Raw genomic sequence first — 16,862 nt, forward strand, 5'->3', positions numbered from 1 at the left:
TGACCTTGGCCAGGGAGCTGGTTCTAGTCCTGGCTCTACCACTTCTTAGCCAAGTGGCTTTGGGCAAGTCACTTCTTCTCTGGGCCTTGGTTTCCTCATCTGAGAACAGATCAAGATGAACAGATAATACAAGAGGAGCTGCCCTGTAACCCCAGGACTTCTCTCGGTTCGTGGCTTCCTGTTTGGCCAACTCCCTGTGATGCAATGTCTTCTCAGAATGCTCTAGCCTTCTTCTTTGGTCTGAAATGTGATCTGATCAAAGCCCCTGGGTTTGGGTTCCCTCCATCCAGTCCCCAGATGGATGTCCCTAAATAGGCCACATGTTCCCTGGAGGGTGGTGGGTGCATGTGACCCCATTTACCCCTGCTTCAGGGTGTACCTGGACCTTCTCAGAGGGGAGGTGGTGGGGTGGAGTGGAAGGAACACTGGGCTGCAGCCAGTTCAACTGCCTCACTTGCTTGAGGCCAAAACTCTCTCTCTCTGGGTCCTGGTACCTTCATTACCAAGTGGAGCTTGGTACCTTCATTACCAAGAGAATGCCCCTTCCTTGCCCCATGTCTATTGTGAAGCTGAAATACAATTCAGACATGACCAAGGCTCTGGGCCGATATGCCATCCTCTCAAGGGAAGGGCTAAGTGGCACCAGAGCGGAGAGCAGAACCAAGACCTGCTGCTCTCAGACTGCACTTAAGGCGCAGTGCGAGGGGGTGCGGCGCCTCCCAAGGCAAGCCCAGCACTGGCCACGCTCCCCTCCTACCGCCCCCCACCAGTGAGCTCCTGGGCCCGGCAACGGGGCTGAAGTTGCTCTTTACTCCAGAGCAGACCCCTTATATGACATAAACACTGACTCAGGAGCCAGAAGTGACTTTCCAAAGAGCTGAAAACTGAAAGTAAACAGTGCCCGGTTCTGGCTTGGATGGCGCTGCTGACTGAGTTGACTGAGGCTCAGCACCGCCGCCTGTTCACCTTTCACCCCCTCGGCTGGCTGCCTCCCTGGGGCGGCGCCCAGCGTCCCGTCTGAAGGCTGAGACTAGGACTTCCTTGTGCTGCAGGAAGTAGCAGACTCAGCAGCTGTAACTCGGAGCAGAGGGTAAGTGAGGACAAGATGCGCAGGCCGGGGGCCCAGCCCTGACAGGCAAGTCCTAAATCTGACCACCGAGCCTGGCTGCAGCATGGCGGGGCTCCATGCTCCAAGGGCCCCCTGTAATCCTGTCGTAGAGCTCTGGTCATGTGGCGCTCACCACCTTTCCTCACGCCCTGATGCCTCCCTCCCCTCCTCTAAGAGGGCTTCCCTGAAAACAGACCTATTCCACAGGCCCTGGGTTACCCCTCAGCCCAGGCCTCAGTCTCCTAATCTGCACAAGGAAGCTGGGCTAGATCAAGACACCTCAGCCTTCTGAACCCATGCCCTGCCTGGGGAAAGGACTCAAAAGTCCTGGTTCCTGGGCAGGAAAAGGTAAAGTGACACTCCCGGAAGACTCTGGCCGCAGAGCTGCTCAGGCAACTCCAGCCGAGCACCTGTCTGCAGCCCTGCAGGCCCTCTCCCTCTCGGTGCCTGCTGACTTGGGCCAGGGCGGCCACCAGCCAACTTTGGCTGTGTCCCCTGACTTCTGTACACCCTTGGCCAGAGAGCTCGTCTCCTCCCTAAAGCTTTGTGTGGCCCTAATCAGAAATGCTTTGACCTTTGGGTCTCCTCCTGGGGCTCTGCAGAGGGCTAGGGACTCTGAAAGAGGGAGGCAATGGGTCAGGCTTCTTGCCCCAAGAGGGGCAGGTCAGCCAGGAAGTTCCCTTGGACTCCAACCATCCGGTCTGGTGATCTTGTGGTAGGCTGGGTTCCTCCAGCAAGACAGTGTTTCTCTTAAATGGCTCTGGGCTGGGGAAGGGAAACCAAGGGACAGAAAAATTATTTGAGCTCCTGGGAGAAAAGAAGCTACCTCAGGACTCAGATAAAGGCACTGAAGCACAGAAGTTAGGTAACTTGTGCTGGGTGACACAGCTAGAAAGTGGCAAAGTTGAGTTCTGAACTTAGGCTGTCTTATTTGGAGGCCATGCACTTAGCCGCAATACAAGACTGTGTGGGAGTCTTTGAGGGAGGCACAGCTACAAACTAGGTCCGTACTGCCTCCCCAGACTATGTGGCACCTCAGAAGGCCAGCAGCAGAGCCAGGACGAGAGCAGGTTCGCTCTCAGCTCCCCCACTGGCCCGGAGCACCTCGATCCCTGTGATGTCTGAAACCTCTGGGTGGGAGGGGGCTGGGCAACTGAAGGCTTTCAAGGGGACACTTACACCTGGCCTTGTCTTCCGCCTCCTACAGGACCCCTCATGATGGCTCTGTCAGCCTTTCCCTGTACTCATTCTCTTTGTTTTGTTCAGTACTAATATAGGCTAAATGGCATTTGACAAAGTCAGTTGAGTAGTTTGGTGGCCAGGGCCTCTCAAGGAACTGTGCCCTCCCTGAAGACATGGTCCATGGCACCAGGTCCAGCATTTCTACATCAGACAAACGAACTTGATGGAGTTGGTGGAACTTAACATACAGCGGATGATCCAGGCAGGAGGAAAAGGGGACAACAGAGGATGAGATGGCTGGATAGCATCACTGATTCGATGGACGTGAGACTGAGTGAACTCCGGGAGTTGGTGATGGACAGGGAGGCTTAGCGTGCTGCAATTTATGGGGTCGCAAAGAGTCGGACACGACTGAATGACTGAACTGCTGCTGCTGCTGCTGCTAAGTCGCTTCAGTCGTGTCCGACTCTGTGCGACCCCAGAGACGGCAGCCCACCAGGCTCCCCCATCCCTGGGCTTCTCCAAGCAAGAACACTGGAGTGGGTTGCCATGTCCTTCTCCAATGCATGAAAGTGAAAGTGAAGTCGCTCAGTCGTGTCCGACTCTTAGCGACCCCATGGACCGCAGCCTGCCAGGCTCCTACGTCCATGGGATTTTCCAGGCAAGAGTACTGGAGTGGGGTGCCATTGCCTTCTCCGAACGACTGAACTGAAATGAACATATACAGATAAGTCCCCTGGGGGAACTGTAAGCTTTGGCAGGTGTGGGGGTGTTTGGAAGTGTGAGGGTGAGGAAGAGGCCACAGCTCCTTTTCTACTTGTGTACAGAGTTCAGGACTTTGCAATTTGCTGAAAGATGTACATTTCAAGTTTGAGGCCCTATTTACTTTCCTACTCTCTGGCCTGCCTGTCCTCCGGTCACTTTGGGCTCTCCTAGTCATCAATGTTAAGTTACTGGAGGGTTCTGAGTGGAGGAGTCACATGAATCATCCCATGATTTACTTAACATCCTAAAAACTTAACAGGATACTGTATGGGGAGTGTGTTGCCAGGGGAAAAGGCAGGAGCAGAAAGGCAAGTGAGGAGGCTCCTAGGTGGGAGATGATGGCAGTTTAGGCCAGGTAATGCTGGGAGTGTGAGCACTGGCTGGGTCTGAATTTAAAGGCAGAGCAGCCAGAATTTCCTGGTGGATTAGAAATGAAGGCATCAGGGAGGATTCCATGGGTTTTGGCAGGAACAACTAAACCAGAAAGAGAGAATAGCTATTAACTGAGATGGAAAAGACTGAAGAACAGATTTGAGGAATACTCTGGAGCTGAGTTTTGGGTATGCTGAACTTCAGATACCTATTAGATATCCAAGTTGAGATGCTACATAGGCAGCCAGACATATGAGCCTAGAGTCAGAGGACAGGTCTGGGCTAAGATGGTCATTATGAGTCTTCAATGTATAAATGGGATTCAAAGTCTTGAGATCAGACAAGGTCATCTAGAAAGTAAGTGTAAATAGAGAAGTATAAGACCACACCCTGGGTCACCCCTGTATTCACAAGTAGAATAAATGAGGAAAACCAGCAAAGGTGGCTGAGCAGGAGCTGCCAACAAGGGAGGAGAAGAACCGAGAAGCACTGATGTCTTAGAAACAAGTGAAGAAACTGTTTAAAGGAGAGAGATCAAGTGTATCGTATGTTGCTGAGAGGTCAAATAAACTGGGCACTTGGACTGAGTAACTGGTTTAGGAATATGCAAGTGTTTTTTTTTTTTTGACAATCTTGAAGAATCCCTCCATCCTCTGGAGGCAGAGTGTGGTAAAAGTCAATTACAGCGGGCAAGCCCAGTGGAGATGCAGTATGGAGACGCACAGTAGTGGAGGGTGTGGGTATGAGTAGACTAGTTAGAAACAGCTATGGAGGAGATGACTGGGATGAGGTAATGGAATGGTGAGAAGTGAGTGGATTCAATGATATTTAGGGGACAGAATCAACAGGCTTCAGTGATAGACTGTCTGTAGGTGTGGGGGATAAAGAGTAGGAGGAGGGGAGGAGGAAAGGAAGATGACACATATACTCTGGCAGGGTAACTACAGGATGGTGGTCGCATCTTCTGAGATAAGGGATGCACGCAGAAGGGGCAGGTGTGCAAAGGAAGGTAACAGGCTCAAGTTCTGGATGTGCTGAACTGTTTGTAACATCAACTAAAAGACTTCAGGATGCTGCTGGGCCCACATGTGTCTACAGCACGGCAGAGAAGTCTAGGCTGAAAGTAAGGATTCGAGAGTCAAACTGTAATAGTAACTGAAATTAACTGAGGTGGTTGAGACTTTCCCAAAGAAACATGTGCAAGAGCAGAAGATGTAAGCCTGGGGAAAATAACACATACATTAACGCTGTTGCACCCTCGACCTCCTTTTTAGGAAATCTGATAAAATTAGTTTGCCCCTGGAAACTAAGCAAACAGAACCAGATGTAACTATAAATAAAACCCGGGAGCTGTCCTGGTGAAGAGTTACTTTATCACAAAGAAGGAAGAGAAAGAAGAAATAGAACTTGACTGATTCATAAGTATCGGGTGGGCGAAAAGGTTTGGATTTTTTCTGCATGATGTTATGGAAAAACCCAAACAAACTTTTTTTTGTCAACCTAATAATTTCTAATGTGCTGCTGGAGTGTTCCTGCCAGACCCGCCATCCTTCTCCTTCTTTTGCTTCTTGAAGAGGTGAAAACCAGAAGATCAAACAGTCATGAGGAAAGAGGGCTGAGAGCTCCCCTTATCCTCTCTGTGTCACACCTGGTTCCGTTCAGTACAACCAGGCTTTCAGGCCTTATAACCCCATCTGACAGATGACACTGACTCAGATCAGAAGATCTGCCGAAGGTCACGCAGAGTCCTGTATCCACTGTACTGTGGGGGACAGAGGGGAAATGCCAGCCTCACAAACACTGGAGTGGAGACTGGGAAGCTCCTGGGTTCAGGTGGTCTGTTTCAGTGTGGAAGAAGGACTAGGCCTTCCCTTAGATCTTGTGAAGCCAGGTGAGCTACTGTATAGCTGTCCCAGGACACTGCTTGAGAAAAGTCCAGATTCTCAAAGGCTCTTCAGCCTTCAGGGCCTTAGGAAGAGGCAAAATAGATGGAATCCTCAAGCTGGGGATACATGACAAGGCTCCTGCCCTCCCCTGCCTACCTCTCACTTTGAGCTGTTGACTGGGCCTGAAACCTAACCAAAAACAGAAGACAAGCAAACAGAAGCTTTCATCAGATGGGAAACTCTATTACCACACCTAACCCTATCTGCTTTAGGGCCCACCTTCTTCGCCTGCATGGATGCTGCAGGGTGTTTTCTACTTGTCTAAAGGCTAACCCACACGTGCTCTGCTGCAGGGTGTTTTCTACTTGTCTAAAGGCTAACCCACACATGCTCTGCTGCAGGGTGAGTTTTCTACTTGTCAAAAGGCTAACCCACACGTGCTCTGGATCCCATGCAATCTCTACAACCCAGGGCGCAGTTTCTCTATTCTCTTTCCCTCTCCAGCATCTTCCTCTTCTCTCTTTCTCTACTGGTCACTGTACTCGGTACTCAGAAAAAGCTGTAGCCTTTCGTATAAAAACAAAAAACAAACTTCCCATCTCAGATGCTACTCCACCCACTACTCTATACTTCTGATCCATATTCATAGCCAAATCTATGGAAGAAGCTGGTGTCTCCATTTTGTCACCGTTCAATCATTCTTAAAATTTAAATTACATATGATTTTGTTTTCAGTGTGTAACAAACCAGATAATATGTAACATATGTAAATTTTGAAGCATAATAAAAATGAACATCTATAAATCTACAACCCAACCTAAGAACTAAAGTATCATCAATATTGTTGAACAGACTCTGTGCTCTTCTTCCTCATCCAATCCCTTGCCTCTACAACTATGAACAGTTGTAGTCAAACTGTTAAAAACCAGAGACAAAAATATTAAAAGCAGCCAAAGAATAAAGGTCATATAACATTTGAGGCAACAGCAATGAGAATTAGTTGTTCCTCATCTGAAACATTGGAAGTCAGTAGAATGTGGAGGGATAGTTCTAAATGGAACTGCCTGGTGGTCCCGTGGTTAGGATGCAGAGCTTTCATTGCTGAGGGCCTGGGTTCAATCTTTAGTCAGGGAACTAAGATCCTTTGAGTGGCCAAAAATAAATAAGTAAAATGCTAAAACAAACATGATTCAAGTTTGAATTCTATATCCAGTGGAAAAAAGTGTTTGAAAAATGAAGGTAAAATGTATTTTCAGCCAACTGAAGCTGAGAGCATCAGTTCCCATAGGTCTGCACTATATGAAATTCTGAAGGAAGTTCTTCATGCTGAAGAGAAATGGTAATAGGCTGAGACCAGGGTGTAAAGGAGGAATGAAGCCAAGAGCATAGGATGGAGAAAATACACTGCTACAAACACATCAAGCAGTGAGAGGCTCATAACCAGTGAGGATGGCCAACATCCTGATGTTGCCTGGGTCCTGGGGCCTTCAATGCTGAATGCGACAATTCTGGGTGAACTGTGACGACCGGCTATCCTAACTAGGACCCAAGATGAGGTCCTGAGGAGACAGGTGTTCTGAGAGCAGCAAACAATGGAGTTTTATTGTGGGAAAGAAAGAAAAAAGGCAGACTTCCCTGGTCATCCAGTGGTTAAGAGTCCGTTTGCCAATTCAGGGATCCCTGGTCTGGAAAGATTCCACATGCCTCGGGACAACTTAAGCCTTTGTGCCACAACTACTGAGCCCGTGTGCACTAGAGTTTCTCTGCAACAGGAGAAGCCACGACAGTGAGACTGCGCACCGCAACCAGAGAAAGACCGCGCAGCAACGGGGACCCAACGCAACCCAAAATAAATAACAATGAAACAAGGCTGAAAGTGTGTGAGACTTATCTTTCTCAGAACTAGACAGTGCCCTTTAACTGAAGTAAACATTCTTACATCTTCCCCTCCCATCCTTTGTATATTTAATAGATTAAAGACAATAAGTCTCCAGGAGCTGGCACATCATGAAGGCAGAAACACAAAAGCAGGAAGAGCAGTTCTGTTTGGCTTGGACACAGTTATTCAAAGGCTTCCCTTCCTACAGGGCACAACTCACTGACATTTCACCCACGTGGCTGGGAGGGGAAGAGGGAAAGGAAACTTAACAGTGCCTGCTTTTTTTCTCTAGGGTAATTCTTATCATCCTCTTATTAGGTAAGAATCATATTAGCCTGATGTTACTTCAAAAAAAAAAAAAGAGAGAGAGAGAGAAAGGCCAAGTCACCTGCCCAAGATCACTACGTGAGATTCATTATTTCACTTCATAGGTGGTCTTGCTCAAAAGCTTGTGCTTGGTGCTGGACACGGCCCTGCTACGCTGGCATAAGTGCTGATGTATATACAAAGGACATGCAAGGGGAGATGCAGAGCAGGAGATGAACCAGTGACCTGAGCCAGCATAGAAACAAGGCCCCAGAAATGCAGAGCTCCTGGTGGGGACTGCCACCTCTCCTCCTCTAGGACAGGAATACATATCTGATAAAAACTGAGATGTGTGGGAACTTAAGACTGATCCATGTGCCAAATAAATGAGGTGTCCTTAAAATGGTGCTGGGGTAGATGAGGGAGAGGTGGGGAAGGAAACCAGTGAAAGAATAGACATCTCTGCAGGACTATACCCCAGGTTTCCGGGATACTTCTGGACTGACTCCATCTGTCATCAAAGTAGGCTCTGGAAGAGCACAAAAAATGTTCAAATGTTAACTGCAAAAGGAGACCTACAGAAAGAAGGTAAATTAGCTAGAAAACTATACTGTAAGCCAAATGTCATGATTTTAAAATGGTGCAATGGAAAGCACAGTTTGGAGTCATGTGTTTTTCTTTACTGGTTAGGAGACCCTGGGCAGGTGAGAACATACTTAACTTTATATGTATCTCAGTTTCTATAGAATAAAAACTACAATAGGTCTGTATGGGAGGTTCTGTACTAGTCTTCTCATCTATTAAGTGGAGATAACAATAGTACCTCTCTTGTTGGGTGCTTGGGAGAATTAAATCGGTTTATATATGTAAAGTGCTTAGAATAATGTCTAGTGCATAGGCTAGGCTAGGCTAAGTCACTTCAGTCGTGTCCGACTCTGTGCGACCCCATAGACGGCAGCCTACCAGGCTCCCCCATCCTTTGGATTCTCCAGGCAAGAACACTGGAATGGGTTGCCATTTCCTTCTCCAATGCATGAAAGTGAAAAGTGAAAGTGAAGTCGCTCAGTCGTGTCCGACCCTCAGTGACCCCATGGACTGCAGCCTTCCAGGCTCCTCCATCCATGGGATTCTCCAGGCAAGAGTACTGGAGTGGGGTGCCATTGCCTTCTCCGGTCTAGTGCATAGTAAGCATTAAATAGGAGTTAGCTATTATAATTAACAAATAAGCTAATACATTTTGCTCACAGCATGTATTATTCTCTAAAATGGCTTTTTTCAAAGCTCTACATCCACCTCCTAGAATAATGAAAATAAAATATAAACAAATGAGATCTAATTAAGCTTAAAAGATTTTGCACATCAAAGGAAACCATAAACAATATGAAAAGACAACCCACAGAATGGGAGAAAATATTTGCAAATGAAGCAACTGACAAGGGATTAATCTCCAAAACATACAAAGACCTCAATCAAAAAATGCAGAGGATCTAAACAGACATTTCTTCAGAGGATACAGATAGAAGGCCAAAAAGTACATGAAAAGATGCTCAACACTGCTGATTACCAGAGAAATGAAAATAAAATCCACAATGAGGTATCACCTCATACTGGTCAGAATGTCTATCATTAGTTCAGTTCAGTCACTTAGTCATGTCCAACTCTGCGACCCCATGGATTGCAGCACACCAGGCCTCCCTGTCCATCACCAACTCCTGGAGTTTACTCAAACTCATGTCCGTCAAGTTGGTGATGCCATCCAACCATATCATCCTTTGTCATCCCCTTCTCCTCCCGCCTTCAATCTTTCCCAGCATCAGGGTCTTTTCAAATGAGTCAGTTTCTTTGCATCAGGTGGCCAAAGGATTGGAGTTTCAGCTTCAGCATCAGCCCTTCCAGTGAATATTCAGGACCGATTTCCTTTACGATGGACTGACTGGATCTCAAAAAGTCTACAAATAATAAATACTGGTGAGGGTGTGGAGAAAAGGGAATGTAAATTGGTACAACCAACCGAGGAGAACAGTATGGAGGTTCCTCAAAAACTAAAACAGAGCTACCAGATGATCCAGCAATCCCACTCCTGGGCTTATATCAAGGGAAAAACCATAATCCAAAAGGATACATGCTCCCCAGTGTTCACTACAGCATGACTTAAAATAGCCAAGACATGGAAGCAACCTAAATGTCCAATGGCAGAAAAATGGATAAAGAAGATATGGTAGACATATACAATGGAATATTACTCAGCCAAAGAAAACAATGAAACAATGCCATTTGCAGCAACATGGATGTACCTAAAGTTGATCATACTAAGTGAATTAAGTCAAAGACAAATATCATATGATATCACTTATATGTGGAATCTAAAAAATGATACAAATGAACTGGTTTACCAAACAGAAATTGATTCACAGACTTAAAACTTATGATTCCCAAAGACAAAAGGTGTGTGTGGGAGGGGTAAACTGGAAATATGGGATTAACATATAGACACCACTGTTAATAAATATAAAACAGATAATCAACAAGGATCTACTGTATAACACAGGGAACTCTACTCAATGTTCTCTAATAACCTATATGGGAAAAGAATCTGAAAAACAATGTGTATGTGTGTGTGTGTGTGTGTGTGTGTGTGTGTGTATATATATATAATATATATATATATAACTGAATCAATTTGCTGTATACCTGAAACATTTTAAATCAATTATTCTCCAATATAAAATAAAAATTAAAAAAAAGTCTTTACTGGACAATAGGTGAGATGACCTTAACCACTGTGACTGTATAACCAACAGAAATTTACTCCAAAATTTCATTTATAAATTGGGTGCCCAAATAATAAAAAGGGGAATTAAAAACAAGAGCTGCACGAGGCAGTGGCTTTGTGTCTCCTCAGCAGAGTACAGTAGTTAGAAACACAGAATTTGAAACCAGAATGCTTGGGTTCCAGTTCTGTTTCTACCACTTCACTAGTTGTGTGAAGCAAGTTATTTTACCTCTTTGTGCCTCAGTTTCCTCCTCTTAAAACAGAGATACAAGGATGTACTTCATAAGGTTGCTGAAGTAAAGGAGCTAACAAAGCGCTTCAAACAGTGTGGGGTACCTGGCCAGCACCGCCATGATCATTTTCAGCTCAAACACTCCCTCTTCAGACAGCCTGTTCTTTCTCAGAGCATCCAGTACTCGTCACAATTGGTAAATATTTTTTCTTTACGATTTGTACTCCATTAAGACAGAATTTGCCTTATTTACTACTGTACACTCAGCACCTAGCACCGTGCCTGATACAGCACAGGTACTCAGTAAATATATGCTGAATGATTTCGAGACGTAGATATTAGAAAGGTGAGGTGCTGTGCCAAGGCAGAAAAGACAACAGCTAGGATTTGTACCAAGGTTCTAAGCACCTACTTGGCTGCATGATGAATAATCTGGTCTTTGCATCTCCTGCCTGAGGCTTCCAAAGCACTCATATGCGTATCTTAGCTGAGTCCTGTTTTTCCGCTTCTGTGCTAATTCTTCTACCTGTCATCTTAGCGAACAATGTCTTCTCTTCACACATATGCAATTCCTCACTTTTCCTGAGCTCCTTCACTGCTGTGCCCACAGGATAAGCTCAGTGCAAGACAGTAACCACTGTGACCACACAGGAGTGTGGCCGGGGCCACTCTGCATTCTGTACACTTTCACTGAAGAGATGACTCTTTGGGAAACAGGTCGGCTGGGTATCCTCTTACCTGATCTGTTGTGGCTGGTGGTGGCAAAGCTGCGGAAATGGAGAGCATCCGCAGGGAGGCCTCCAACTCCTGGGGAGGTAGAAAGAAGTTGGGGACCACAATGGGCTCTGGGCTGTAAAGGTAGTTAAGGGACACAAATACCTGGAAATCGTCTCCTGACCAGTATCCTTTGACCTCAACCATTCTTTTATGCCCCCAGCCCCACCCAACTTACTCCTGTCCATGAATCCTTTGCTCAAGTGGTTCCCTCTGCTGAGGAGGCCCTGTGAACTCCGTTAGGATATAGATATAGATCAGTTTATACTTTATAGGTCAGTTCAGATTTCACCTTCTCCAGGAAGCCTTCTCTAAATTATAGCCCACAATGATCCCTCCTTCCTAGTCCAGAGCACAGTCTGAAACAAAGGCTAATGCTTATTTAATCTGATATGATTCTCCATTCGTTTCCCTCAATATTCACTAAGCTTCTCAAAAGCAGAGGCACTGTACTTCCTTCAGTCACCTCACGAACTCCCTAGAGCCCGCGTGAGGCTGACAGGCAGCAAGCACTGGATGCTTCTTGCTGAGGGCCTGCTGGTCAGAACCTGACAGACGGGGTCAGGGTGGGAAGGCGGCTCCAGGGCAGTGCCTCAGGCTGGAAGGTGGTGCCGGGCACTGAAGGAGGGCCTGTCCTACGTTCTGTGCTCACATGCAGAAATGGCTCTGATTGGGCACAGCTGACCCACCATCGCGACGTGGGCTCTGGAAGGCAGGTACTGTACTTGCACTTCTCTGTATGCTCTGGAGAGACCCAGTGCTACTGGTTCAAAGTGCTGATTGAGTTTGGGAGGGGACGATCTTTTTGGCTCCTCCTCGAGGCTTGCAGGATCTTAGCTCCCCGACTAGGGATTGAACCTGGGCCATGGAATGAAAGCACCGAGTCCTTACCACTGGACTGCCAGGGAATTCGAGGGAGGGGACTATTTTGATGGTCTACATTTTTGTTTCTGTTAAGTAAGCTAAGAATGGTTCTGATGCAAACTGGTCTAATACTGTTCTAATGCCAGACTTTGAACTTGAGGAGGGCAAATATGAGCTCTTTTTCATACTACATTCCTGTCACCTAGTATAGTACCTGGGACACAATAAATGTTTAATAAATATCTACAGAATGAGTGGGAGTGGAGTTGGAGACCATGAAGAAAAGAACCCGTTAAACTCAGACATCCTCCGAGACCTCAGTGAGGTAGGGCCTAGCTGTTGTTGCTGCTCTGACTGCTGAGGACTCCGCCTGAGAGTCAGCTGATACTGTGGGGAGAACAGCTCTGCTGTGAGGTGTCCAGGGTGTGTCTGAAAATAAAGCTCCCCTTGTCAGCCCAGCAACCACCTGCCTTTCTAAGGGTCCTACTCGAGCAGTAATCGGTCTCACATTAGATGGTAACTTCAGGCAAGTTCACATTTTGGGCGTGTTCCTTCACCTATTCAGATTATATCAGTCACTCAGTCGTGTCCGACTCTTTGCAACCCCATGAATCACAGCATGCCAGGCCTCCCTGTCCATCACCAACTCCTGGAGTTCACCGAGACTCACGTCCATCGAGTCAGTGATGCCATCCAGCCATCTCATCCTCTGTCGTCCCCTTCTCCTCCTGCCCCCAATCCCTCCCAGCGTCATAGTCTTTTCCAATGAGTCAACTCTTCGCATGAGGTGGCCAAAGTACTGGAGTTTCAGCTTTAGCATCATTCCCTCCAAAGAAATCCCAGGGCTGATCTCCTTCAGAATGGACTGGTTGGATCTCCTTGCAGTCCAAGGGACTCTCAAGAGTCTTCTCCAACACCACAATTCAAAAGCAACAATTCTTTGGCGCTCAGCTTTCTTCACAGTCCAACTCTCACATCCATACATGACCACAGGAAAAACCATAGCCTTGACTAGACGAACCTTTGTTGGCAAAGTAATGTCTCTGCTTTTGAATATGCTATCTAGGTTGGTCATAACTTTCCTTCCAAGGAGTAAGTGTCTTTTAATTTCATTAGATGGATATAATACCTTTTAAGGATGAAATGATGTTATACATGCAGAGTGCTTAGAATGGTGCCCGATACAGAGCATGTACTCAATCACTGTCAGCTGTTCCTGTCTCCCCAGTTGAGAGGGAAAAGTTACCACTGGTTCCTTCCCCCACTGAAACCTGCTTTCCATCCCCACCTCTGCACTGTCCTCCTAACACAAAAGCCCACTTTCTGCTGGATCCGCCTTAAGCATTGGGGGGGTGACCACCACTCCCTGAAACTGCTGCCCCCATCTCTTGACCAGCCCTCCTCTCTGGTCTCTGCTCCCCCTGCCCTCACGTGCTGGTGGTCCTCAGGGCTCTGTCTCACGTGGCTCTCCCTGCCAACCTTGTCTGTTTCTAGAAACACTGACCTTTATAGCAGAGCTCCAAGCTGGCATGTCCTCCTCTCATAGGCAAAATGCAAATATGCAAAATGGAAATCTGCCTCTTCCCTCCAGATTAACTTTGTGCGCTGTTCCCTACCTGGTAAATAACTTACTTGTGACAGAAATCTCTAAGTCATATCTTTCTGTTTTTGTCTTTCTCATCCCCTGCCCCTATTTAATCCTATCAAATCCCTCCCCTTCTCCCTCATCATAAAGCAGTCTATGCTTTAGGTGAGACTTTCTTCATTTGTTATTATTACTCCCAAGTTTCCTACCTGGTCTTCTTGCTTCTGGTCTCTCCTGACCTAATCCACCCTCTACAAGGCACTGGGAGAATTCTCTAATGTGTAAATCTGACCAACCATGCACTTGCTTACCACTAACATTTGCTGAACACGGTTTACCTACCAGCACCATACTAAGTAGTTTACATTGTTCATTTAATTTTCACAAAACCCCCACAAGAAAAGTACTGTTTTAATCTGCTACTGTCATTACCTGTCTCCTACCTCATATGGGAACTTCTTGAGGTAGGGTTTGATTCAAACCTCTCTCCTTATTATATAGCACAGTTCAGTTCAGTTGCTCAGTCATGTCTGACTCTTTGCAATCCCATGGACTACAGCATACCAGGCTTCCCTGTCCATCACCAACTCCCAGAGCTTGCTCAAACTCATGTCCATCGAGTCAGTGATGCCATCCAATCATCTCATCCTCTGTCGTCCCCTTCTCCTCCTGTCTTCAATCTTTCCCAATATCAGGGTCTTTTCCAATGAGTCAGTTCTTCACATCAGGTGGCCAAAGTATTGGAGTTTCAGCTTCAGCATCAATCCTTCCAATATTCAGGACTGACTTCCTTTAGGACTGACTGGTTGGATCTCCTTGCAGTCCAAGGAACTCTCAAGAGTCTTCTCCAACACCACAGTTCAAAAGCATCAATTCTTTGGCGCTCAGCTTTCTTTATAGTCCAACTCTCACATCCATACAAGACTACTGGAAAAACCATAGCTTTGACTAGATGGACCTTTGTTGGCCAAGCTTTTCAATATGCTGTCTAGGTTGGTCATAGCTTTTCTTCCAAGAAGCAAGCATCTTTTAACTTCATGGCTGCAGTCATCATCTGCAGTGATTTTGGAGCCCCCCCCAAATAAGTCTCTCTCTGTTTCCATTGTTTCCCCATCTATTTGCCATGAAGTGATGGGACCAGATGCCATGATCTTAGTTTTCTGAATGTTGAGCTTTAAGCCTACTTTTTTACTCTCCTCTTTCACTTGCATCAAGAGACTCTTTAGTTCTTCGCTTTCTGCCATAAGGGTGGTGTCATCTGTGTATCTGAGGTTATTGGTATTTCTCCCGGCAATCTTGATTCCAACTTTTGCTTCATCTAGTCCAGCATTTCTCATGATGTACTGTGCATATAAGTTAAATAAGCAGGGTGACAATATACAGCCTTGATGTATTCCTCTCTCTATTTGGAACCAGTCTGTTGTTCCATGTCCAGTTCTAACTGTTGCTTCTTGACCTGGATACAGATTTCTCAGGAGGTAGGTCAGGTGGTCTGGTATTCCCATCTCTTTAAGAATCTTCCACAGTCTGTTGTGATTCACACAAAGGCTTTGGAATAGTCAATAAAACAGAAAGAGATGTTTTTCTGGAACTCTCTTACTTTTTCTATGATCCAATGGATATTGGCAATTTGATCTCTGGTTCCTCTCTCTTTTCTAAATCCAGCTTGAACATCTGGAATTTCATGGTTTACATACTGTTGAAGCCTGGCCTGGGAGAATTTTGAGCATTACTTTGCTAGCGTGTGAGTGCAATCGTGTGGTAGTTTGAGCATTCTTTGGCATTGCCTTTCTTTGGGACTGGAATGAAAACTGACCTTTTCCATCCCGTGGCCACTGCTGAGTTTTCCAAATTTGCAGGCATATTGAGTGGCATTTGCATATTGCTGGCATTTGCAGCACTTTAACAATTGTGCTTTTGGGCCTGCAATTACACAGCACGGGGCCTGGCTATCCTTACTTTTTGGAAGAATGAGTAGTTTGGAAGGCCCAAATTAAAGCAGTACGCTTAGGACCTGGGCACATGTGACTGCTCCTCCACTGATCTTAAATTCTGAGCACACATAAACTGACTGCAGAGGCAGAAGCGTTAGAAGCCAGGGTGAATGAGGAGCAAAGAACCTCGAGCAGACTGCTCGCAGTGCTCAGCCTCCAGCCATTTCATGCTTAAGTCTCTCCTGAGCCCTTACTCCCCAACCCTCAGGTTTCTGTCTGTCTTGCATCCAGAATCGTATCTGTGTGGTATGTACAAATGTTCCCACTCATTTGATTTTCTCAAGAATCCTGTGAAACTGACAGTTCACTTCAGTCTATATTACTGACCTTTTTTGTGTGCAGTGTCTGGGGACACAGAGAATGACAGGGCCCTTGACTTCCCTGGGGCATATAGTCCGATAAGGGATTATTACCTCCATCTTATAAGTGAAGAAATCGAGGCTCAGAAGGGTTAAACTATATACCTAAAGTTATACAAGTAGTAAGGGCTGGGTCTCGAAGGGTCGAAGCCAGGTCCCTGACTTCTAGTAAAGAAATCACTGCAAAGCACCACAAAGGCAGCCTGCTTCCCCAGTGGCCATGCGATAACCCGTTTTTCACTGGGATATCATGTGAGCTGATCAATCAGCTGTTTAGGCTATGGATGAGAGGGTTACTGATGGTCCTAAGTGGTTTCCTTTCCCCATAACATGCCCATCTGCATTTCAAAGAAGGAAGAGAGGGAGTGTTAGATACACTTCTCCTGACCAACACTGCCATCCTAGCGGGTGTGGGCAAAGACCATTTCAGTGGTACCCACTTCCCCTATATCTGGCCCCATCCCTTGCCTAAAAAAAAATTAAATAGTAGATGTCACTATAATTCTTAGTCTTTGTTTCGTTACATGCAAAACAGAAATGATACTGACTTTAAGGACTTCCCTGGTGGTCCAGTGGCTAAGACTTCAAGCTCCCAATGCAGGGGGCCTGGGTTCAATCCCTGGTCAGGGAATGAGATTCCATATGTCACAATTAAAGACCCCTCATGCTGCAACTAAAACCCAGTGCAGCCAAAATAAACAAATATTAAAAACAAAAACAAAAACACGATACTGACTTTAAAGACTTGTGGTAACTGAACTTGCAATGTATGTAAAGCACCTA

The 16,862-nt window shown here is 46.2% G+C and overlaps 1 protein-coding gene across 1 annotated transcript in view; it reads right to left on the reverse strand.

Annotated features, from left to right (window-relative positions):
• The window catches only part of C2CD3 (C2 domain containing 3 centriole elongation regulator), a 127,116-nt gene that overhangs the window by 3,851 nt on the left and 106,403 nt on the right, over positions 1 to 16,862 (reverse strand). The window contains exon 32 of the mRNA XM_055549070.1: positions 11,242 to 11,353. Within this exon, the coding sequence (XP_055405045.1) occupies positions 11,242 to 11,353 (112 nt within the window). The remainder of the gene's footprint in view (positions 1 to 11,241; positions 11,354 to 16,862) is intronic.

This window comes from Bubalus kerabau, chromosome 15, assembly GCF_029407905.1.
Source record: "Bubalus kerabau isolate K-KA32 ecotype Philippines breed swamp buffalo chromosome 15, PCC_UOA_SB_1v2, whole genome shotgun sequence".
In the NCBI taxonomy this organism is placed as follows: Eukaryota; Metazoa; Chordata; class Mammalia; order Artiodactyla; family Bovidae; genus Bubalus; species Bubalus kerabau.